This window comes from Ipomoea nil, unplaced genomic scaffold, assembly GCF_001879475.1.
Source record: "Ipomoea nil cultivar Tokyo-kokei standard unplaced genomic scaffold, Asagao_1.1 scaffold2480, whole genome shotgun sequence".
Classification (NCBI taxonomy): Eukaryota; Viridiplantae; Streptophyta; class Magnoliopsida; order Solanales; family Convolvulaceae; genus Ipomoea; species Ipomoea nil.
In genome coordinates this window covers 2650800-2675161 of record NW_017618908.1, presented here as the reverse complement: position 1 = coordinate 2675161, position 24362 = coordinate 2650800, and the positions used below count along the sequence as shown (strand labels likewise).

Here is a 24362-nt window from a genome sequence, read left to right as displayed (position 1 = left end):
GAGGGATTTGTGTTAAATGGATGTTAAAGAGGCGATTAATTAATTATATTAAGTTGAGAAGTTTGAGATTAGATGAGAACTTTGTTGTGAGGATGAGTCAAATCTTTAATTTTGTTAATTGCAATGTAAATTAAAGGAAGAAGAAATATTAGTGGCTAATCCAAAGTATAATTAAGTTTAAAGATGAGTGTGATCATGTACACCAACAATAAAGGACGACTCTGATTATCCAAATAGCCTTTACACGACAGAAAAACATGTTCATACCAACATGCATGCTAATCTTCTTTATAAATTTTAGGATATGCATGCAAGGTTGTCTTTTCTTTTTTTTTTTTTTTTCTTTTTTTTTTTTTAATTTATAATTTATTTAGATTATGATTTGACCAATAATCTTGAGGTCGGAGATTGAATTTGGTTTAGTATATAGTTACAATCTAGGTAGCTAGAGTTTGATTACTCCTTTTGTGGAGTTATAACTTATAAGACAACCCAGTTAGTAATTAAGAATACAAACAATAGACCCATTTAGCCTTGCATTTTGGGTGATTAAACTGACCTACTCTGGTTGGGAGACTTGAATTGCATGCCAACAAGACTAACTTACTCTTTTAAGAGTTAGATTTGGTTGATTTATACTTATCGCGATATAGCTCTCTTTAATTTATAGAAAAACTCACATCTGCAATTTGAATATACACTTTAGGTGTAACCTATCTTGTGATGCTAGCTAGCCGACAAATGACCATAAGCTAAAGAGCTAAAATAACATAAAGGTTGTCCATAGTTGATCGGCTCAAACCAAGAAAATTAATAGATAGCTTCCATGCATATATGCACGTTGTCGGAGGGTATAGCGTTGGCCAGGAGAGCCTCCGGAGATTGGCGGGGAAGGAGAACCCGAGACCCACCCCTCGAGTTCGGGCGGCGATGGCGTCGTCCATGCTGCAGCAGAAGCCAACGCTTCAAGCCATGCTTGAGGACTCATTGATTACGGCTCTCTGATTTGGGGGGAAAAAAATAAATTGGGACAAAAAAAGTGCTAAGCGTCGATCGAAAAGAAGAAGCTTATTTAAAAGACGAGTTTGTCCTTAATTTTAAGACACAATTAACAGACAATCTAATAGATCAGAGGACCAAAGGAGGTTATTTTTTGAAACTCGGAAGACGTCTCCTTATCCATTTAAAACTTTGGGGCCATAATGGATGGATAATAGCACAATACTCGAAAGATTTGCATGGAAGGTATTAACTCATTTATTTGCAATTTTTCATGATTACAAAGCTCACACCTGATGTAACAACTCGTAACTTTTAAATACAAGAGTTATATTCTATGCACTTAATTAGTCGCCTTTTCGGGGCAATTGTATAATAATTAACATATACTCGGTAGTGTGGTAATCACATGCGAGCAAGCAGTTTTTGAATAGCCAAGTGATGTAAGTAGGTAATTAACTATATACTCCGTAACTTTTTATGATTTCAACCATATTTTTTGGTCAACGGTGCAGTGTGCAATTGTCCAGATTGAGGGCGTGGGTCCACTATCCAATTTAGTGCATTCCATGACGGTAATGGGGACAGTGACGTGGATTAAATCTTGCTTTTTCCTTTTTTTTTTTTTAAAAATAATTTAATTTAATTTTAATTTTAAAGGTTGAAGCTAACGTGTTGCTGATATTTCACAGTATCCTTGTCGTTAAAAAGGAACAAGTTTAGCCAATGCCTTATAGACGGCTACACAAACACCTTTAAACACCCTTGCTTCATCACTCCACTATACTCCCCTACCATATATATCTATATATCAATTCAATTAATTAATCGATCCAGAAAAATTAATGGTACGGTATAAATTTGTTTTGTTACATTTTAAGTAAAATGGTTTGATTCACTTAAGTATGAGGTTAATAGTGTTGAACATATAATCATTAATGTGTAATCTAACTATTTATTTAAGTTTTGGATTGAGATGGAACACAGGTTTCAATTTGATATCAAAGGTCATGAGTTCGAATCTCTGCGTTACGGGCTAGTAGAATTATATTACTGAATGAATAGGAGATGTGGCTAATACCCAAGACATAAAAGAAACATTTTATTCGGGATAGTGAAATCACAATCACTCAACCAAAAAGAAGTGATAACCTTTTAGGGTTTTGCCGTCGTCCCTTTTTTTATTTTCCTGTTCATTTAATTTATTATGGGTTCTTACGTACAAACCATAACCCCATTAATTATATTCCAATTAATTAACCTCCTTTCACTTCTCTCACACCTATATATAACTCCAAATATCCTTTCTGATTCCTCCCTCTTCCTCCTCTCTTTCTTCTTCTTCTTCTTTAATTTTCAGTTCATTACCAAAGCCAGCTTTCATCTCCGAATGTCTTCTGCTTTTTCTTTCGCCACTGCCATCGCCATTATCCTCGCCATCGTTGAAGGTAAACGAAACATATATGATAACTGAAAATTAACGACAATGTTACAAGTTTAACTCCTAGCTTTCGGAGCAACTTATTACCCTTAATTTCTTGGTTTGATCAGATCAGTTAGGAGTACACTGCTGGAAATTATGAAATTTTCGACCACCTGAAAGTGATCTTAAATCAAGTAGAAAGCCTTGTTCTGACCATTTTTGGTATCCGGAAAAACCTTTGTTGCTATTTCCGACCACTTTTTGCTTTCAACTTGATTTAAGATCACTTTTAGATGGTCGGAAATTTCATATAATTTTCAGTCTGATTTGCGTCATTGTATTCTTTGGCTAAATTTACAATGTTGCATGGGTTTTTCCGGCGAAAACCCTGGATTAATGGTTACGGGTTTTCCTCGAAACTCAAAAAAAAAAAAAAAAAAAAAAAAAAGACATAGAAAACTAACAACTATATAAAATGAACGTAGTATCATTTGCCCATTCTTGAATTGTATTTGCATGAATTATAATTTTTGTTTTTTGTTTTGTTTTTTTCAGGCGTTTTTGGGGCTTCTTTTACGTTTATTAACAGGTGTGACTACACAGTATGGCCGGGGATTCTTGCAAATGCCGGTAGTGAAAGGTTGGATAGTACCGGGTTCGAGCTCGGGCCAGGCGGGTCGCGGGAATTCCACGCGCCGGCGAGTTGGTCGGGTCGGATCTGGGGACGGACGGCGTGCACCTTCGACGATAGCACCGGGCAGGGAAGCTGCGCCACCGGCGACTGCGGCTCCAACCAGGTAGAATGCAACGGCGCCGGCGCGACGCCGCCGGCCACGCTAGCGGAGTTCACGATCGGGTCGGGGGCCCAGGACTTCTATGACGTCAGCCTGGTGGACGGGTACAACTTGCCAATGCAAGTGGAGGCCGTGGGCGGGTCGGGCGCATGCGGGTCGACCGGCTGCGCCAAGGACCTGAACCGGATGTGCCCCGACGAGCTCCGGGCAGCGGACGGGCAGGCATGCAAGAGCGCCTGCGAGGCGTTCGGGACGCCGGAATACTGCTGCAGCGGCGCGTATGGCTCACCGGCGACGTGTAAGCCGTCGATGTACTCCGAGATGTTCAAGAGCGCGTGCCCGCGGTCGTATAGCTACGCCTACGATGACGCCACCAGTACGTTTACGTGTAGCGGAGCGGATTATAGGATTACATTCTGCCCTTCATTAACAAGGTAATTAATTAACCTTAATTAATGTTTTATTAAATCTCTAAACTCCAAAACATATTCTATATATACACAATACATTTTTATGATCCTTTTTATCCTTGTCCTCGTCATTGTCGGCTGATTTTTTTTTTATTTTCTCCACATTATAAAATTGTTTTTTATGAATTTTTAAAAAGTATTTTATATTTAAATGAGCATGTAAATATGTCTCACTCATCGAGATTTAGTTTTTCTTTTTGATATATTCGATAAGATAAAGATGTTAAATCTGAACTAAGTCTATTCAATTACCCTTTCAATCGAAAAGATGGAGTTAATAATGTTTTAGCTTTTCAGCCATATCACTTAAAAAAAGTCAATTTTTATAGTGATTTGAAGAATTGGTATATATAATACAACCTAAAATTGAGTGATAATTTAAAGTGTGTAAAGTATAATTTTTGTATTTAGAAATTACAAGTGATTTTTAATTACCTCTAATACATAGAAATGTAATTGTGATTATATATAGGTTAATCAGTTACCGTTGATATATAGGTGGTTAATTGAGAGAATCTTTTTAGTGGCTTCATTTTTGCTTCTTATCTGAACTTCAACTTTTTTTTTATAGCTTTTTCCACCTGTCACCTGTGTGCATACAGATCAATTTATCTTGTTTATTTCATTTATTTGTGCAACCATACTATAATTTTAGGAAAATTTTTAAGTACCAACCCACCTATCACTTTTGCACATGATACAACTAACCTAAAAGTAAATAGAAAATATTTTGAATTTGTATAGGTAAGGGAGATAATGTTTTCACAATATTCGGCATAAATTTAAAATTTTTACTAATACTTTTGAAGGTGTACTTTTTTTTTTTAAATGTTACTGACTCTATTACATTGTAGTATCGGTTTAAATATATTTTCTCTACCTAATGAAGCAAACCGAATAACATAAGAAGAATAATGTATTATGTTGCAGCCGGAAATCGTCGTTGTTGCCGTCGTTCAGCACAGGCGTGGGCGGAAATAATGAAGATTCGGGTCCGCAGGACAGTATGTTTTCGGGTCGGTCATGGCTGCCGGGTTTCCTGACTGGGGATTCGTCGAGAATGACGTCACAATTCGGCTTGCATTCCAAGTCTCCGATAACCTCAGCCATTGCATTTTTTATTCTTCTTTTAATTCACTTATTACAATTATTTTTGTTATAATAATATATCTATCTATATTACTATATATTCTCATTTTATTGGCTTTTCAATTCCCCGGATCGGACATGCATGCACATGCATTGCAGACTTGTACGTAGATTATACATAAGACATTCTAGTCCACAAGAAAGCAAAATGAGTTATATACACATTGTACATACACTTCACACACACACTCTCTCTCTCTCTCTATTTTTGTATCCAAAATAAACCATAAAAAACATTAATTGTTTCAGATCAATTTGTTGGTTATTTGCTTTTTTGTGTTTTTGTTTTTCCGATTGTCGGAAGTAAATTTTGAGTGAAATTTCTGTCTATTAGATCAATACTTCTGAGATACGTTTGTGGTTGCATCAATTATTGTAATGATTTGTCGGGATGTAATCTCTAGGTGTAGATGAAATGTGGGATAGTACGTCGAAGGCCAACATGTTGGGAGTCAACAACATCGGCACTAAGATTATTATTGCAGAATATAATCCATATTGTCTTTTGTACAGCTGTGTATTGATCAGAGTAGCACTACCAAATGTAACTTTCCACTTTCGGTGATGACATTTTAATCCCCAGAAATTTATGAATTATTTATACAATAATAAAACATCACTCCCACCAATCAAATGATCACTAGGAGAATCTGATTTTATTTCATGCAAACTTTAAGGTGATTTCATTTCATGCAAACTTTAAGGTTTGAAATGGTGTGTGAATATACAACTATGAGTCACGTATATGAGGAATCGGCACTTAACAATTATAAAAAAAAATCTTGAATTCTTCTTCATCTTTTACAAATGGACTTGACTTGAATTTTAACAATCTTTGAACATTATTAATGAAGAGTTGCCTTATTTGTTTGGACTTGTGCTTTGTAATTGGTCCAATTGGTACTTGATAGTACTAATTCACCGGATGTCGGTTATACGTACTAAATATAAAATATATGTATGAACAAGAGGAAGAACACAAGAAAATAGCTCAAATTCCCTTTTTATTCATCTTTTGTTTTTGCAGAGAGAATTTAGAGAAAATGGGGAAAGGGAGAGCTTAGAGTGAGAGAGAGAGCTCATGGCTCCAAATGGGCCAAAGATCCCCCCACTTAGAGGGCTAGAAGCCCTTTTTATAGAGCCACCGAGGTGGTGAGTTTGACCCATCTCGGATTTGACTCGTCACCTTTGACCCCGACCCGTAGGCCAAGACCCTAACCGCTCGACCCGATTCGATTATACACGGATCCAGGGTATATAACTTATCAGTACTCTTAATAGATCTTTCTTATGTTGGGCAGCATCATCCTTCCCTTCTTAAAAATGATTCGACCTCGAATCTTGTAAATGTTGTCTTCAATCCATGATATCACTTAAAATGGGTCACTATAATACTTTCTTCCATAACTAAGATTTAATTTTTGAAGAGTTTCAGACTTACCAACAGGAATAGGTGAGACCACAAACCACAAGGATTTCAGGGGAAGTGTAAATAGAGACGGATTGTAAACAAAATTATGATATTACATAGCATAGCAAAGCATTGCACAAAGACTAAGCAGCGTAAAACCGTACCATACCGAGTGAAAAGAAATTTAGAAGACAAAATTCCTGGTAAATGTGTTTACAGCAAACTAGTATCAACTCTAACACTTGGGGTTCTTCGTTAGTCTTTTTAGGACTGCAATAAACAAGCTAGTCACAGAAGACTTGTTCTTCAAGATAATCTATAACTCATCCTTGATTCCATCAGCACCATCTTCTGCGTTTTCTGGGTTAGACTCTGCTTCTTTTGAGCTGGTTTCGGCCTCTTCTTCAACTTCGTCGTCTTCCTCAACCACAGCGTCAGGGCTGATGTTGAGACTGGACTTGACAGAGTTGTAGATACGAGAGGCAAAATCCTTTGGGTCAGGGACGTTGAAGCCACTCTCCATGAGAGCGGTTTTGTAGATAAGCTGTGCTGTTTCCTTTGTACTCTCATCCTGTTGAAAGAATTTTTTTAATTTCATTAAACAATCAAAATTTATGAAAGATGGATTTGACTATTAGAGTATATAACACAGTTTGTTTGTTTCCACCATACCTCTGGGTCCTTTACTACTCTCTCACGGAGCTCCTTGATGATCGGGTGACGAGGATTGATCTCAAGCACCCTCTTTCCACGCATATATGCCTGCTTGCTAGCATCTGATAAGGTTTGTGATTGCATGATTCTCTCCATGTTTGCACTCCAACCGTACTTCGATGTTACCACAACACAGGGGGTGTCAGCCAAACGGTTGCTAATTTTCACTTCATCAACATTGTCACTGGCCAAGGCACCTTTCCACCATTTGGTTAAGTCTTTGAATGATTCCTTCAATTCTTTGGCTTTTGAATCCTTAATCTTCAGACCCTCTTTGGACACATCCTGGAATTTCTTATCTTCATAATCCATCAAATACTGCATCAGGTATTCATCCACAGGATCTGTGAAGAAAATGACCTGGAGGAAATAAAGAGTAAAGACAAATGGTATTAGTTCATGTGGAAAAAATAATAATAATAATAATAATATTAACAATCTAAGATATAACATTAATAATCATGTTTTGACCTCAGGACTTCTTAAGAAGTTATACCTCATAGTTTTTCTTTTTAAGCCCCTCAAGGAAGGGAGATTTCTCCAACTGTTCTTTGCTTGTTCCTGTAATGTAGAAGATGTCCTTCTGGTTTGCTTTCATCCTTGAGATGTACTGATCTAGTGAGGTTAGTTTACCATCTGACTTTGTGCTGAAAAGAATAACAGAGCAAGCGGATCACCAAATGACAGTTTGGTTATTTAAGCTGCAAATCAGACAAGACTAATATAATAGGAAGCTATGAGCATACGTCTCGAAACGAAGAAGTTTAGCTAAACGGTTCCGGTTAGTTGCGTCCTCTATAATTCCAAGCTTTATTGACTTTCCAAACTCATTCCAGAATTTTGCATATTGACCTTTCTTCTCATTTTCATCACCAGATTCCTCAACATCTGTTGAAAATCAAGAGTAATCAGATTATCATTATTAATCAATGAATTGATGTCACGATGTAAGAGAATAGAACATCAAAAACCTTTTTTGTCCTTGTCACTTGATTCATCTGGATCCTCATCAGCAAGTCTGCGGATCATATCAAGGGCTTTGCGGATGAGTTTCTTCTTGATTGTTCTTAAGCTGCTGTGTTGTTGAAGCATTTCTCTTGAGACATTCAGTGGTAGAGTGTCAGAGTCAACAAGACCCTGGAAAAAGAACCAACCACCGTCAGGTTAATCTCAGCACCAATCCTTTATGGGACATAGTGAAGTTCGGAAGTTTGAAAATTACCAACAGAAAGTTCAAGTATTTTGGTAACAATTCATCAAATTCATCTGAGATAAAGACACGTCTGACAAATAACTTCAAGTTGGACTTCTTTGAGTTGTAGTAGCTCTCGTATAAATCTTGGGGAGCCTTTGGAGGAACAAATAGAACAGCCTTAAACTCCACATCACCTTCAGCTGTGAAGTGACTCCATGAAAGGGGCTTGTCATCACTGAAATCCTGTCAACAGAATATAAAACTTTCAGTTATTGACATCTTCAGGAATTCTTCTCCCAGCAACCATACCAATAGTATATGATGATTACCTTGGCTAGAGAGTGATAGAATTTTGTATATTCTTCATCTGTCACCTCCTTGGGACTCCGCAGCCATATAGCTTTAACATCATTCAAAAGCTCCCATTCATAAGTTGTTTCCTTCACTTTCTTTGTTTTTGGCTTTTTCTCATCCTCCCCTTTTTCAGAATCTTCCTCTTCTGTTTCTTCTTCCTCAGAAGAGCTGGTGTCAGCTGTTCAAGACATTCAACATGTCAATTGGACTAACTCAATATAATATTACACATCAGCATTGCCATAACAGGAAACAACAAAGTTAAGTAAAGTTTCCCTATCAAGCATACATGTTTCCTCTTCTTCAACATCATCTTCGTCAGCAGGAACCTCCTTCTCAAACTCTTTGCTTGCCCAGAGATTAATTGGGAAGTTGATGAACTGAGAATATCTTTTCACCAAATCCTAAAAACATAGTTACCAAAAAATGTTAACCACTTGATTGAACAGAACATAACCAAAATAAAAGACCTATAACACATAACACAATCTTCAATGAAGGTCCATGACAGGAAGTATGGCTTGTCATGTCCTTCATGCAAACATGAAAAATCAATCCTAAGCTAGTCACAGTGAGATTTTCATTTGAGAACTCAATGGATAAAACAAGCAAACTAGGAATCAGGTAATGCATATATCTACACAGCATCAGCTTTGAGAAATTGTTATGCTGTATTATCCAAGATATAGGAAGCTTATAACCTATTTTTCCTGTTCATTTTGAGGCTCCTCCCTAATAGTGAAATCCATAAGGATAGATCTTCAAAGAATAGAGATAGCTTAAACAATTATGAACTCTTTAATCAAATGAGAGACAAGGAAATAGTCTGTTGTTTTATCCAAGATGCATGTGGAAGTAAAATGATGGCAGTTCTAAACTATAAAAGAAAATGATCCATATTTTAAAAACCAATAACTAGGAAAATGAGTATGGAACTATGCTGTCTCCATGAGAGTATGTATAAAAATATTGCATAAACAAAACCAGTGCATCTTCATGTCTTAGACCATAAATATTTGTATACTCACCTTCAATTTTACTTCGTCCAAGTATTCACCAGCTTCATCCCTAAGGTGCAATCTGATTTCAGTTCCACGGCCAAGTGGCTCATTCCAAACATCCTCAGAAATTGCAAAGGCTCCATCAGCCTTTGATTCCCAAACATATCTGAAGGCAGAAATCGTTCAAATGAATGAAATGAGACAGGACACTCATGCGTATAGGCACACTCGCACACAAACATACACATTTAACTTATCAGCAATACCACAATATTACTTACTGCTTGTCATCATTGTGTTTGCTAATAACTTCTACATAGTCAGCCACAAGATAGACAGAATAGAACCCAACACCAAATTGTCCGATGAGGTTAAGGTCTCCACTTGACTGCATTTTCTCAACAAAGGCTGTAGAAAACAATAAATTAGAAACCATGCAACTAGTTCAACCACACAGAGGATAAACTATCCAGCTAGCAACAAATTGCTTGCCATATTTGTAAAACAGATACCTGATGTTCCAGACTTGGCAATGGTTCCCAAGTTCTTAACTAAATCCTCCTTTGTCATCCCAATTCCTCTGTCACGAATTGAAAGAATTTTCTTGTCTTTGTCCAATTTAATCTGTGCATTTCAAGGCATTGGAGAAAGAGTCAAAGCCTTAACCCAGAATTTCAAACAGTAATAGTTTAAAAATACAAATACCAAAGGAGTGAATGACCAACCTGGATCTCAAGCTTAGCAGTATCACCTTCACCCAATATATCCTTGTCAGTGAGTGAAAGGAATCTGATCTTGTCCAATGCCTGAATTGAATGTATGTTGTTAACAAGGTTTTTGCAATGTCATTTCAAAGAACAATCAAAATCTGAAACTGTACTCACATCCGAAGCGTTGGAGATCAGCTCCCTCAAGAAAATATCTTTGTTACTGTAAAGGGAATTGATAATGATGTCCATAAGCCGAGAAACCTCAGCCTGGAACTCAAATTTCTCCGCACCAGCTCGGAGTGTCCTCTTTGACATGGACTCAGCTTCCCTGGACCACAAATTCAAATAACACTCAGGACACAGCAAAAGATTAAACTAAACCAAGAAATATGCAGTGTAGTCACAAACCTTTTAGCCACATCAGGATCGGTGGATAAACCATGCGGAACACCACCAATCTTTTCTTCAACCTTGGGAGGATCCACTGGTGCATCAGAATCAACTTCTGCATTGGCGTGTATCTTCCGGCCTACAAAAAGTTCCAAATCATAAAACACTACATTCAGTAGTTATCTAACATCCCGCTTAATCACTTCAAATTTAGACTAAACAATACAGCTGAAACAGAAATAGAATTCATATTTGAATCTTAGACTAGATCCAGAACTGTAGTGATCCAACACTTTGAATCTAAGACTACCAAAAAAAGAAAATGAATTGCACATTTGGTAATACGGGAGTTACTGTAGAAGATCTGAGTAAAGTGCGATTTTCTCAGCAAACTGAATATGCTCTAACTACAAAACTACAGCTAAGTTATGATTTCTCAGAAAATTCAATAAATTTTCTTTTCTTTAATCTCAGATAGACATGTCAATCAAAACTCATAAGTATCTATGGAAGCATCAGAAATGGCGGAAGATAAACCAAAACTGACCTTGATCCGGAAGAAGAAAGAGAAGGCATAGTAGAAACAGCACGGCCGGGACCGCCCACTTCCTCATTGTTACCGTCGACTCGATTTCTCCTCACGAAGTTGCCGAAGAAGAAGCTCTGCTATGGGGACTCGATTTCAGTGAGTGATTTATATACTCGGATTTCCGAGCAGGGGAGCCATTCCGTCCTACGTGTCAAGTACCGCCACGTGGTATATGTTCAGTAATGCCAGCGTGGATGATCTGACGGATGCGATGAATCTGTGTCTACATGGCAAGATCTGATTGGATAGTTCTTACGCAATAGACGTGGAGAACTTGTGAGGGTCTGGAAGACTCTTTGGGAAGACTTGGAAAGTGGGAATACCTTGTTTGTTCTTGTGTGGTAGGGTTCACGGAATCGACTACGAATCAGCCAATGAGAATGTCTTTCGCGTTCTTAGAATTTTTTGCTTCTGAAACGCAATTGGCTGTTTAGCTTATTACTGTACACGTGGCTGATTTGTACTGGCGGATGCCACGGCCACCGCATCAAATCCAGTCTAGTCAATGGCCCAAACCTTACGGTCAACTCATTCTTCTAAACATAGACTTTGCTAATCCCAAATTTTTGTGTCCAATATTTAATTAAAAAATAATTACTAGTAAATTAAACATATTTTGAATTTTTTTTATACTAAAATCACTATTAATGCCAAAGACTTTGTGGTCGGTCAAGCGGCATGAAGTGACTGACTCACTGGAGTTGATATTGACTCGTTGGGCAACAGATAGTCAAATACTACATGTAAAAGGGTCAATAGTACTCAAAGAAAAAAATCACTATTAATAATTATTTGTGATGTGGTGTTATTACAACACATCTATATAATTTAAAAAATTAAAGTTAAAATTATACTTTAAAAAAATATAATTTTTATAAATCTTTGCATGACTTTTCTTGTATAGTTTATGAGCTATTACAAAATAATAATAATTGAAATATAACATAATTCTAATTTATCTTAAAAATAATAGCCCAAAAACTTGGAAATTCATGAATCCCACCACAAATTAGTATTAAAAAAAAAAAAAAAAACTATTGCCAAAATAAAAATAGAAAGATATTGACTTCAAGTCAATGAAGATTGGCTAGTCAATTCTTTTTAGATAGTGAGAAATTCAAAATGAAGATGTAGTCAAAATAAACTCTATCCATGTATTATGTATACTAGTCTACAAACTATGCAACAAGATAAATATTTCATTCAATTTAAAAACATTGTGATTAAACAACTCTACTATAAGATTTGGTACGCATTGTCATGTTTGTTTGCCTACTATAAGATAAATATTTAATATTCAATTTAAAAGCATTGTGCTTAAACAACTCTACTATAAGATTTGATACTCATTATCATGTTTGTTTGCCTACTTTAAGATAAATGTTTCATTCAATTTAAAAACATTGGCTAGTCAATTCTTTTTGCAGTCTGATCAATGGTAATTTACCGAACAACTCTTATGCAAGATGTGTAATTCGCAAGTACCGGGATTTTCAACAACACTTTGAAGTAGTGTCTATTAAGTTTCTTTCTTAATCAGTGAATAAGATTTCACATATCTTAGCTAGGGCAGCTCGTTCTCAATCTAGTCCGTTATGTTAGATTAGTTCAATTCCTTCTTATATCAAACATTTAATTGAATAAAAGTTATTCCTTTTGGTTTTCAAAAAAAAAAAACTAACTATATAGTTCAACCCTACTATAAGATTTGATACTCATTATCATGTTTGTTTGTCTATTTTCTATCTAACTATTGGATTCAAATCCTTGAATGAGATAGTGAATGATGAGGTGGATGCTAGGACGGAGGGCCTACAAAAAATTGATAAAGGAAAACCTCAACTATTGAGGTTGTAGTTGCTCTAAGTGCACCCTTAGCAAAGTTTTACATGAATTATGAAGTGTCATATCAACATGAATTTTACATCATTGGGTGCCAAAACTAGCCAAAGGCCCAAAACCAGCTAACGTGGTTGATTCATTAGCAAACGAAGAAGAGATAAGTTCCCTTCACTTCTATTCTTGGCATTCACTGCTGCTGCTTTCCTTTCTCCTCTGGTACCCTATTACATGTTATTTGAACAAACCATGTCATCTCCAAGGATTACCAAGACAAAGCTGATGAACTTACTGCTTTCTATTAACATATATGTAAGTAAAATAGTGAATTTTATGATCAAGAGTGCAAGTAAAGCCTATTGGCAATGGTGTGCCATATATTTTATGAAACTGACAGCAATTTTTGAGGTGCCTATGGAATGGGCAATGTCAATGTGAATGCAGCAGAACCAGAACTGTAAATGGTGTTGAGCATATATAACATGTAGAATATAAATGTGTGGCTTTACTGTTAATTAAACTTTTTGTTGAAATGGGACACGTCATTCAATTAATAAAATGGAAAGGTCTAGGTTTTAGGACAACATGGACTGCCTGTGCAATAGGCAATATAAGAGCAATTCAAGCAGAAACTAGTGCAGCAAACAGAAGGCCTGAAGTTTTAGTGTCTCACCTTTGCCTTCTCATTCTCATCCACGAAGTCTACGCTGTCAATATCTTTTAGTAGAATGGATGAAGCTGGTAGGAGTCTCCTGTTAAATTAATTATAACACAAGATTAAAAGCAATGTTATAGGAAAAAATGCAAGTGCCAGAAGGCGAGAAGGGAGAGAAAAAAAAAATGCTGTTTTGCACTAACCTTTTGGGTTTTTCTGCCTGTCTGGAATTGCTGTAGGAAGTGTGCTTCAATACAGTTTCTGTTGCATTGCTGTCGTCACATCTACGATTGCATGTTCCAACATCTTCAGATTCTGGCATTGGTGCATGCAAGTGTTTCTGAGTTAAACAAAAACAGAAGAGCATCATGAGTTTTTAGGTGTCTAATTTGAAAACAAAAATTATATGGGATTTGTTTCTCAGAAAAGAGACCAAGTAGACATACAAGAAAGTGAAGGTGGAAGAGCATAATCATAATGATCAAATGTCAAAACATCATGGTTCATACACATAAAAGAATTTAAAGCAGAAATTACACCTTTTCCTCTTCACACTGTGGTTGGGATCTGATGACATTAGGTGGTAGGGCAGAGTTGGCTTCGACCTCCACAATGGTTAAATCTAAAAAAAACAAGTGAAGATCACACATGTTTTACCAAACTAGGTGAACAAAGAATTGATCAAAAGAAGTACAAAGGTTGGTGCTGCTTAAAACTATAAAGCTCTGGCAGCATGGGTAGCTTGACAAAATTTTTTGGAAGTTAATGCTCAGTGTAACTTACAATTTTGACTATTACCTATAATTTCCTTGGTGTTTTCATCTTCCTGATCACTGCACTGGCATGAATTGGCTGAAATCATGGGTGCTTTCCATTCCAAAGGAGTATCTTCCACTTCCACGTCTTCTAACTTTGGATCTTCAGGAGATTTTCTGTACTGCTTCTCAATTAGGAACAATACATTAGCTTTATTGAATGAAGTGTTCCGCCTAAACTAAAAATTTCAGCTGTTAAGAAGACACATTATTTAAACTCAACCTGAACAAGCTTCTTCTATTGTTGTATATGCAATTCAAGAAATTAAAATCTATTCAACTAATATTTAGGTCTAAGTATACTTGTCAGAAATTTTATTCCAGGTATTTACAAATTACAACTGCAAAGCTATAGAGAATTAGAAAGATCCGAAAGAAGAGAAATCAAAACATTCATGGTAATGTCAAATGTCAGATCTCAACATGAAAAGACGATACCTAGTTATCTACAATCTCATAAAAAAAATAACATAGCAAAGCCAAAGAAAAAGCATAACTGATTCCTATCATTCAATTATGCAGTTGTTACCTCCTCAAGGTCAACAGAACAATGATCCTCAGTGGAGGACACCTCAGATGATGCTATGATTTGAGAGAAGTGTTCACTCTTTAAATCCTTAAATTCCTCTAGTAAGGTGCAGGTTTCATTTTCACCATCCTGTTTGCAAGAAAATCAAAATTCAGAATATTAATAGAGTATAATAATCAGAAGTACCACAAATTAGAATTTACCTTTACCACTCCATTCTGCAGTTGGGACTTGCCATAATTAGGCAATTGACAAGATTCGGTTGTGGACTTCACGGGAGTTGAATCTGAACAAGCAATGAAATTGTCATATTGCAAACTATGTGAATGAGGAAGCAGTTAAAAGAACTGCAAGTGGCCTCAGTTTAAGAACTAGAAAACTCTGGCACTAGAACTCTACAAGTAGTCACACAAAAGTATTTTATATATTGCATGGCTTAGAACTCCAACTATTACCAGTCCTTTCCTCAGATTTTTCATCATCCAGATACTGGCACAGGCGTGAATCATTCAAAATACCAGGTGATTCACAGTTGGAGTAAGTATATTCTGCATCAACATCTTGTAACTTTGGATCTTCAACAGCGGCTGTATCCTCAAATGATTTTTTGAGCTGTTCATCAATTTCTCTACAATAAATTAGCTGCTTCTTTTTTTATATGCAGTCAAAGAAAACAAAAGTATACAATTTAACACATCAATTCTAACTATTTATACCACAAATTTCTCATTATAATCCTGACAGCAATTTTCCTCATATAATGCATCACCAGTGCATGATCTAGAGCTGGTAACCTAATCATTTAAACATAAGACAACTTAAAATCTTGTATTATTAGTGTCAACTCATGTCAAGGGAGAGGCCCAAAAGGGGAAGGTTTCTGCCTTACAATGTGATCACATAACTCCTTACTTCCAGTCTGATTTGATGATGTTAGCTGACAAGAAGAAAGTTCTGAATTCACCTGAACAAATATCAGAATCTCAAATACATTACTTCCTAAATTTTACCCTGAAAAAGAATAAAGAAATAAAAATAGAAAAGGCAGAAGAAGAAAAGCCAATTTTTCAAACATTAAAGCATGAAAAAGATGTAATAGACAAATCAACAGTATGTACTAACATAGCACTACGTAATATGCAAATGAATTTGCATCAAAATGAATTTGAAAGAAAAATGCTAAGGCCTGGCGGGTGGAGAATAACAACCACCCGCCAGTTAGGCGGAAGCAAAATATGTGAGAAACCAAAGCAAAAGAGAATAGAAAGAATATATTATAATGAAAGATTACAATAGATTGTCTCTGTGTATTCTATACTTCTATCTATATAAGGATTCTATATTTATAGGAAGTTAGGAACATGGGGACTAAATCAAGCCTAATAGGAATAGGAAACTAAGCCCACTCCTACTAGGAATTTTCTAATATTCAACAAGTTGGAAGGTCCGGCAGGTGGCAAAGAGCCACCACCCCACTAGTTAAGGCAAAAACTCTATGTGTTAAGCAAGAGACAAGAGAGTATACAACATTGAGAAATATAATTGAGTTTCATGATCTTTTTTCTACAATATTGTGACAATTGTGAGATTGACTCTTTAGTTCATAACATGTGTTGAACAAGGAAATTTCATGACAGTTTGTTTCCTAACAGAAAGAAATACCATCATCGATGATATGCAATCAGATGTTTTTCGTTGGGGGGTTGTAGGTATGTCACCAACAAAAAGGTCATAGCTATAATAAAGTCTATTCCCTACTCTTGCTATTTTTGTACCTCTTCTGTTTCAGTTGACTGATGATCTTCAGTGGAGGGCACCTTAGCTGAAAGCATGATTTGAGAAGAATGCTGGCTTTTGAAGTCCTTCAGTTCCTCTCTAAGGCAGTGGATTTCATTTTCAGCAACCTGCTTACATGCAAATATCACTTGAGTTATGCTTATCTAACTCAAAAACCTCCATATACAGTGAAATAATGAATACAGAACCTCAAGTTTCTTCTTGTATTCTTTCAAGACATTCCATAGCCCTTTTGAAAATCCCAGTAAAACCTGATATTCTCTATCTCTTTTTTTGACATCATCAACCCCTCCAGCAGTGAGCTCTATGTTGCACATGCAATTGATGTATCAACATTCTCAATCAATGGCCAACCTAAAGAAACATGCTACAGAATACAGAAGCAAGGAGAACAAATACAAAGAAGGAACTTTGGATAACCTTCTTTTAAAAGTGAAGAACCCTTCTCCATCTTTATTCCACCAGACTGCAAGAAATTAATAATAGTCAAAGATTTAAGATGAATGATAAAGAATGGACATAAACAAAAAAAAAAAATGATTAAGATAAGATACACTGCAAGCTTCAATGTCACCAATCTTCATTCTTTTGAGTTGATCTGACATAGGCATTGTTTGACTAGGCCTTTTATTGCAATTCAAATTTATTGGTTCTTCAATGCAGTCAAACCTATAGCCACAAGTAATTATCGTTGAAATTCCTTAAAAGACAAGATACGCAAAATGAAAACAATTCTCACAGCTTTCATACTTTATTTTTGTATATGGTGAAGCCTGCCTTAGCAGAAAAGAATTGTCAAGATAGTCTTCTCCCTCAGGCCTAGCAGTTAAAAGCTGAATAGTGAAATAAAACAACTAAACTGTCAGTGCTGAGATTTGAAATACTCCGCATTTGTTATAAACAATAAATATGGATTAGCATTTTATGAGATTGAGAATGAAAAATCTAACAAAACCAAAAGCTATTCACGCAAACTACTCAACAATAAAGAGCATACTACTTGTTAAGAAAAGTACAGAGAACACACCAATGCCATCCGCTTCTTGCCCTCCAAATAATCTCGTAAATATCTTGTCAACTAATCATAGGGAAACAAGACAATGTCATAAGCAGAAATATAAATATCCATCTCATATAGAAAATGTTAGAGAAAAGAACCAGGAGGTATTTTTGATAGACTAGAAACTAAAGAAAAGAAATAGGAAGTCACAAAACTTCCCCCAACAAGAGTTTTAGGCTCTTGCCTAGCTACTAAAAGCTTAAAGACTGAGGAAGATTATTGGATGATCTACTCTCTTCTAGAGATTCTGATTTATAGTACTAGGAAATAAATAATTATAGAAAGGAGATGATTGCTGAGATGATTGTTGAGATGATTATGCCTCTCTTTATTTATCAAAACCCTTGAGTTAAGCCTTCCCATGTATATCCTGATTTGCCTGATTTGCATCCTTCCTTTTTCTGCGTGAGTAAACCATCCATCCTTTTGGATGCGTATCATTGCCACCCTCCAAAGAAACAACCTTGTCCCCAAGGTTGGAGTGAGGAAACTGACCGTTGAAGTCAGATACGCTACAGTATTCAGCCCAATTGAGGAAGCGTCCCCATTGCTTTGGTTGTTCAGAAGTCATACACCGCAAATACTGCTCCAGGCATCGATTGAGGACTTCTGACTGGCCGTCCATTTGAGGGTGGTATGCAGTGCTCAAACGCAACTTGGTGCCCCATTTGTCAAAAAATTCTGTCCAGAGGTTGGAGTAAACCTCTGGTGCCATGTTGTCATACTTATTCTTTTGACACAGTAGGCATTCAGTTACGAATTGTTGCGTTCGCTTCATCCACCGGAGCCAATCTAGAGCCAGTCCTTGCATACTGATAAAGGCTGTCGGAACCTTCAGATCTTCCCGGGTGTGATGTATGGCGAAATATTGCTCCACTCCGGGCAACCATCCGATCGGGTCGCCACCATCAAATGTAGGAAGTTCCAATCTTCCCGTGGGAAGTGTGGTGTTGTCGAGAGGAGCCAATCGTTCTGACGAGGGGTTGGAATCAATTGTTGGGACTGCTACCGATGACGCACTAGCATCGCCCTGCCCTTTGCTTTGGAGGGAGAGAGCGAGGAGGTTGGACATCCTAGCCACAGAAGCTTCCAAAGCTGCAAATCGATCGTTCAATGTGGTCAATTCAGTACGGATTGCATCTTGGTTCTTCTCTAACGTCTCTATGCGGGAATCTCGTGTGTTCGCCATCCAACGGCAGGTCGGATCAATTTGTTAGAGATAAGAACAAAGGTATGCTTTATTTGCAGATACGCTACAGTATTTGCGATGTATGACTTCTGAACAACCAAAGCAATGGGGACGCTTCCTCCATTGGGCTGAATATTGGTACAACACTTCTTTTCAAAGTGCCGCTGGAATTACCCCATTTCAGGTTGTCTATGGAAGGCCCCCGCCAACCTTGAAGCAGTATTTACCGGGGGAATTCAAAGTGGAAGCAGTTGCCGAGGAGCACAATGATAGGAATGAAATGTTGAGACAGTTGCGCTACCATTTAGAGAAAGCTCAGAATAAGATGACCAAAGCTGCAAATGCCAAACGCCGTGAGCTCCAATTTTCTGAAGGGGACAAAGTTTTGTTGAAGCTTCGACCGCACCGTCAATCCACAATCCACCATCGCATTAACCAAAAGTTGGCTCCCCGGTTCTACGGACCATTTACAATTCTCCAGAAATTTAGTGCAGTTTCCTACAAATTAGCACTGCCAGCTGCTGCAAAAGTCCACCCAATCTTTCATGTGTCACAACTAAGAAGGGTCACAGGAAATCATACTGCAGTCACTGACCTCCCTAAAGACATGGCAGTTACCGAACCAGGTTTTGCCCCTCAAGACATCTTGAATGCTCGGCAACAGAATGGGGTGCACCAGGTCTTGGTGCAATGGGAAGGCCGCCCTACAGACGATGCTACTTGGATGGACGTATCTGACTTCAACGGTCAGTTTCCTCACTCCAACCTTGAGGACAAGGTTGTTTCTTTGGTGGGTGGCAATGATACGCATCCAAAAGGATGGATAGTTTACTCACGCAGAAAAGGGAAGGATGCAAATCAGGCAAATCAGGATATATAAGGGAAAGCTTAACTCAAGGGTTTTGACAAATAATGAGAGGCATAATCATCTCAACAATCATCTCAGCAATCATCTCCTTTCTATAGTTATTTATTTTCTAGCACTATAAATAAGAATCTCTAGAAGAGAGCAGATCATCAAATCCTTTATCTTAGTCTTTGAAGCTCTAAGTAGCTGGGCAAGAGCTTAATACTCTTGTGGGGAAGGTCTTAGGACTTCCTGTTCTTTTTTTCTTAAGTTTCAGTCAAATAAAGCATACCTTTGTTCTTATCTCTAACAGAAAACAAAAAGGCAGAGTGGAGTTTACAAATTTTCTTCACTAGAGAAAGAGTACTTTGCAAAGAGTATTGTAATTGATTCAAAGATGTAAATATTAGAAGGAAAAGGAAGAACAAATACAGAAATAAAAGCAGCAACAGTGGTCAGTGGTCGGATTGTAGGAAAAGAAAATGATACTGTAAATTGTATTACCATGGAATTTTGAAAATGTTTCTGCATTGGTTTTTTGGGGTTCTTCTGATGTTCCAGTAATGACTGCAATGGGTAGATGAAGCAATATGATAGAAAACTAGTGTATGGATATACATTTGCATGCTTATATAGAAGGAAGAAATGGAAAACAGCATATAAGGGTGCACAAGGAAGATGGAAAATCTAGGTTGCCAATAAAATCAAAACCATACAAATAAACTTGAAATACATACCCTCAAACACTGTCCAAATACCATTGAAGTGTTGTTGATAAAATTACTTTCAAGCAATCTAGCCCCCTATACATAAGTGAAGTTGTCAGTAAGATTTTACCACTAGAAAACTAGTAACATATAAAACAGAAAAAGACAGAAGGCACAGAATTCAAATCCAACTTGGAGTTAACCATCTTTTATGAGCTTTCCAAAATAGTAATGTATCAGGGATTGAACAACATAAGAAAAAGAACATACAAGTTGTCAAGACACACAATAAATTGCTCCTACCTATAGAGTTTAAAATGAGAGTTTCAAGGTTTATGATACATGCTAGTGAACACTATTCCACCAAGTTGCAGGATACAATTGATACCTGATTTCCTGTCTTTTTTTCCCTTTCAGCCCCAGCAAGGTCAACTATTGTCAAGACAGAGCTATTTGAACTTTCACCAACTTCCTCATCGACCTTCTTATGACCACAGCGAATGTTTATTATGCATTGAGAGCGACTGTATAGACATAATAATGTAATGAAAGAGCAATACACACACACATATATAGACATATCAAGCATGCAAAAAATATTTGCTCTAGAATTAGACTATTAATAAGTGTCAAGCACCTAGACTGACTATTTGAGTTAGTTGAGGCTGTGGAACGTCTTAACAATCCGCTGGCTATTATGGATTCAGCCTGCTGTATGTCATAAATTCTGGTCTGGAGAAGTACATCAAAACAAAAATGAGGTTGTTTAGTACTTTAGTATTAGAAAAGCAGTAAAATTGCAGCAAAAGAAAAGGACAGTATAGTGTGAAACCTCTTGCAGGCCTTTAATAGATGTCTGCTGTGAGCATAAATCAGTCCTATCTTGGGCTAAATCAAATATCTTTTCAGACTTTCCTTTCTCAGAACAAATTTCAAACATCGAAAGGTAGAAATACCTGGCCATGGTAAAGCATGATAATCAATAACAGGTTACTTCTATCTGCCGATGAATAATTCAGAGAAGAAATAGCCAGTTGATCAATTGTAAAAATTTTCTACAATCACAGAAATTAAATACAGAGTAAAAACTTTTGCATATTAAAAGCTTCATAAAGTTAGAACAATATATTCAAAATGGCATCAAACAACCAGATCTTCAATTGTATTAAGCATTATAGAAGTTAATTTTTGCATCTTTCACTTGAGAAGAATATTGGTCAATAACTATCACAAGTAATCACAAGCAGCAAAACTTAACATTAAAGGTACCATAAACTGCACCAAAGTTAAAACAACCTTGACGATTCAGTTTTTCCAGCATTTTCTTCTGAGAACAGTTGTCGAAGTGCCAGTGTCACCATACCTGGGTCCTTCCCAGATCCAAAGACTGTATGTGTCTTTCCAGAGCCACTTGGGCCTAAAGCAGCCAACATCGTACTCCTTCCCCGGATAAAAGCATTAACCAAAGGATTCACCATTTTCTCATACACTTCCTTCTGTAATACAAAACAAAAGTCTCAATTCAATTATTAACCCCTACAAACCAGTAAATAACGAAGCTCAGAGAATGACAATAAACTAGACCTGAGATGCCTCTGGAGAGAACACGTGTGAAAAGCCTTCGTAGACCTCGGATTTAATCCGCTTGCTGTTTTGCAATTTCGCCGGCGGTCGGAGCGTAATGGAATGTGAATCATTCACCGTTATGCAAGTTTCGCTGCTCTTTTTTACCTTTTTCTCTACAGTGCTCTTCGCTCTAGGGTTTTTAGGCCAAGCATTCTTCACCTGTAAATTTTCAGCTCCAATTTTCGCCTTCTTCGCAGCATAGCTCTGAACAACAACCGGCCGGATTCTCAGATAGACTTTGAGACTCTCAGATACCGGTTCTTCAGCTGATACTGAATCAGCCTCTGGATTTGCTTTAACGTCAATGGACAGAATCTCCTCAATCGGAAAAGAAGAGATATCATTTTTCTTCGCTGGAGTTGGTTTCGGAAAAGACACCGGTATATTCGTTAACGGAGTATCTCGAGCCCGCCGATGGGGGTTCCGGCGAACGGTCACAGTTTTGGGGCACGACGGTGGGCTCTTCGCCTCCATCCTCTTACAGAGTAACAGTCTTTACCTTCCCTGTCCGAGTGTCCGACGATCAACCTGTGAAGAAATGAAGAATTGGCGGAAAAATGAGTTTTCAGTTTTCAAATACTCCGTAGCTACTAAGCCTGGAAACCGGGTTGGGGAATTGAAGTGAACTGGACAGCCTTTTATTGCTTAATCGGGCCTCATATTTTGTGGGCAAAGCCCATTTACTAACCCAAAATACAATCGTTCAATCATTATTGTGTGGACCATGGTCCACACAACTTGTGTGGACCATATTTTGTCTATTGTAAAATAATGTATATTCAGTACAAAAATTATGTACATTCAGTACAAAAATAATGTACATTGTATTCAGGGGATGTACATTATTTTTGTTCTGAGTGTACATTATATTGTATAATGTACATTCAGTACAAAAATAATGTACATTTAGTATATTTAAAATGTACTTTTTATTATGGTCCACGTAACATTGTGTGGACCATGGTCCATACAATAATTTGTCACAATCGTTATGTTGTGGAACCGTGTCCACCTAAACATGATTTTTTGTGCATAATTACTGAACTATATGTTCATAATTATAAAGTTATATATTCATAATTTTTTTCATATTCATAATTATTAAACTCTATATTCACGCATTCAAAAAAAACTCTATATTCACAATTTTATAACTATATATTAATAATTACTAAACTATATGTTCATAATTATAAAGCTATATTTCATAATTTTTTAACTTCATATTCACAATTATTGAAACTTTATGTTCATAATTACATAACTATATGTTCATATTATATTCATAACTCTATGTTCATAATTATAGGACTATATGTTCATAATTTTTGAACTATATACTCATAATTATGAATAATTTTAGAACTGTGTCCACCGGACACGGTTCTACAGCATAATTTGCCCCCAAAATATAAATAGTTGGTTTGGTTCATAGAAAATAATCGAAAATGAATTGAATTTCAATTTCATGAAAAATAAATTATTTAAAATATTACTTTCATTGTTTTTGGTTTGCAAAAGAATAAATTATTAACAATAATTAGTATAGAGATTCAAACTCCCTTACATAATAAATATAATAAAATATGTAAAAGAAATATAATAATTTATATATCATGTTTTGTTTCCAAAAAGTGTGAAAATTAAAATGCATAAGAACAAGATTAATGGTGTGTGTGTTTTATTTTGACAGTCAAAAAAAAAAAATTTAAACATGGTGGTTCCTAGTAACGCTCTCATCAAATGCATGCATTGCACTACCAGTCTATCATCACAAACATCAATACCGCCACTATCATCGCTACCACCAACACTAGTACCCTCAATCCCCAATCACTACCGTTGATACAACTACCACCACCACCAACACTGTCGCCGCCGCTGCTGCTGCTGCTGCTTACTTCTTCTTCTTCTTCTCCAAATAGAAAAAAAAATGCAATTTCTACTACTTCTCCACATAGAAAAAATGTAATTTTTTAACTTTCAAGCAAATAGACAAATATATATATATATATATATATATATATATATATATATATATATATATTTAACATTTAACCAAACACTAGAAAATTAAAATATTTTATGAAAAGTAAGTC

The 24362-nt window shown here is 36.5% G+C and overlaps 3 protein-coding genes across 4 annotated transcripts; 1 reads left to right on the top strand and 2 right to left on the bottom strand.

Moving 5' to 3' along the window:
• The first annotated feature begins 2325 nt into the window (after positions 1-2325).
• On the top strand, positions 2326-5083 carry LOC109152677 (thaumatin-like protein 1). Its single transcript, XM_019300326.1, has 3 exons — positions 2326-2447; positions 2978-3650; positions 4617-5083. Exons 1-3 carry the CDS (start codon positions 2390-2392, stop codon positions 4846-4848), a joined length of 963 nt encoding a protein of 320 aa, XP_019155871.1. The 5' UTR covers positions 2326-2389; the 3' UTR covers positions 4849-5083.
• A 1255-nt stretch (positions 5084-6338) lies between these two features.
• Positions 6339-11290, bottom strand: LOC109153189 (endoplasmin homolog). Its single transcript, XM_019301014.1, has 15 exons — positions 11158-11290; positions 10629-10749; positions 10395-10548; positions 10236-10316; positions 10023-10134; positions 9792-9918; positions 9538-9676; positions 8799-8913; positions 8485-8687; positions 8183-8398; positions 7932-8097; positions 7707-7848; positions 7457-7607; positions 6919-7320; positions 6339-6817 (listed from the first exon to the last, which is right to left on the bottom strand). Exons 1-15 carry the CDS (start codon positions 11222-11224, stop codon positions 6563-6565), a joined length of 2451 nt encoding a protein of 816 aa, XP_019156559.1. The 5' UTR covers positions 11225-11290; the 3' UTR covers positions 6339-6562.
• A 1731-nt stretch (positions 11291-13021) lies between these two features.
• On the bottom strand, positions 13022-22886 carry LOC109152659 (kinesin-like protein KIN-6). Of its 2 annotated transcripts, XM_019300303.1 has the most exons (23): positions 22222-22886; positions 21934-22133; positions 21470-21593; positions 21275-21369; positions 21026-21161; positions 20668-20733; positions 20435-20497; positions 17862-17912; positions 17585-17667; positions 17389-17503; positions 17255-17300; positions 17023-17138; positions 16813-16941; positions 15927-16001; positions 15754-15831; positions 15493-15679; positions 15241-15323; positions 15038-15166; positions 14492-14633; positions 14233-14315; positions 13897-14033; positions 13712-13790; positions 13022-13262 (listed from the first exon to the last, which is right to left on the bottom strand). In XM_019300303.1, exons 1-23 carry the CDS (start codon positions 22735-22737, stop codon positions 13164-13166), a joined length of 2832 nt encoding a protein of 943 aa, XP_019155848.1. In that variant the 5' UTR covers positions 22738-22886; the 3' UTR covers positions 13022-13163. The 2 variants fall into 2 exon arrangements, with proteins under 2 accessions (XP_019155848.1, XP_019155849.1); XM_019300304.1 differs by lacking the exons at positions 15754-15831; positions 15927-16001 and having other exon boundaries at positions 14233-14321; positions 15493-15649.
• Positions 22887-24362: the final 1476 nt, after the last annotated feature.

Bases quoted from the DNA above. Each gene is read 5' to 3' on its own strand.
- LOC109152659 (XM_019300303.1), bottom strand. From the start codon at position 22,737: ATGGAGGCGAAGAGCCCACCGTCGTGCCCCAAAACTGTGACCGTTCGC. The intron at 17,913-20,434 runs GTAATACAATTT...CCCTATGATTAG, and splicing joins AACATTTTCAAAATTCCATG to TTGACAAGATATTTACGAGA. The intron at 16,002-16,812 runs GTACAAAAATAG...ATATTTGTTCAG, and splicing joins AGTCAACTGAAACAGAAGAG to GTGAATTCAGAACTTTCTTC.
- LOC109153189 (XM_019301014.1), bottom strand. From the start codon at position 11,224: ATGAGGAAGTGGGCGGTCCCGGCCGTGCTGTTTCTACTATGCCTTCTC. The intron at 10,750-11,157 runs GTCAGTTTTGGT...AACTTTTTGTAG, and splicing joins CTTTCTTCTTCCGGATCAAG to GCCGGAAGATACACGCCAAT. The intron at 8,914-9,537 runs GTGAGTATACAA...CTATGTTTTTAG, and splicing joins TGGACGAAGTAAAATTGAAG to GATTTGGTGAAAAGATATTC.
- LOC109152677 (XM_019300326.1), top strand. From the start codon at position 2,390: ATGTCTTCTGCTTTTTCTTTCGCCACTGCCATCGCCATTATCCTCGCC. The intron at 2,448-2,977 runs GTAAACGAAACA...TGTTTTTTTCAG, and splicing joins TATCCTCGCCATCGTTGAAG to GCGTTTTTGGGGCTTCTTTT. The intron at 3,651-4,616 runs GTAATTAATTAA...ATTATGTTGCAG, and splicing joins TTCTGCCCTTCATTAACAAG to CCGGAAATCGTCGTTGTTGC.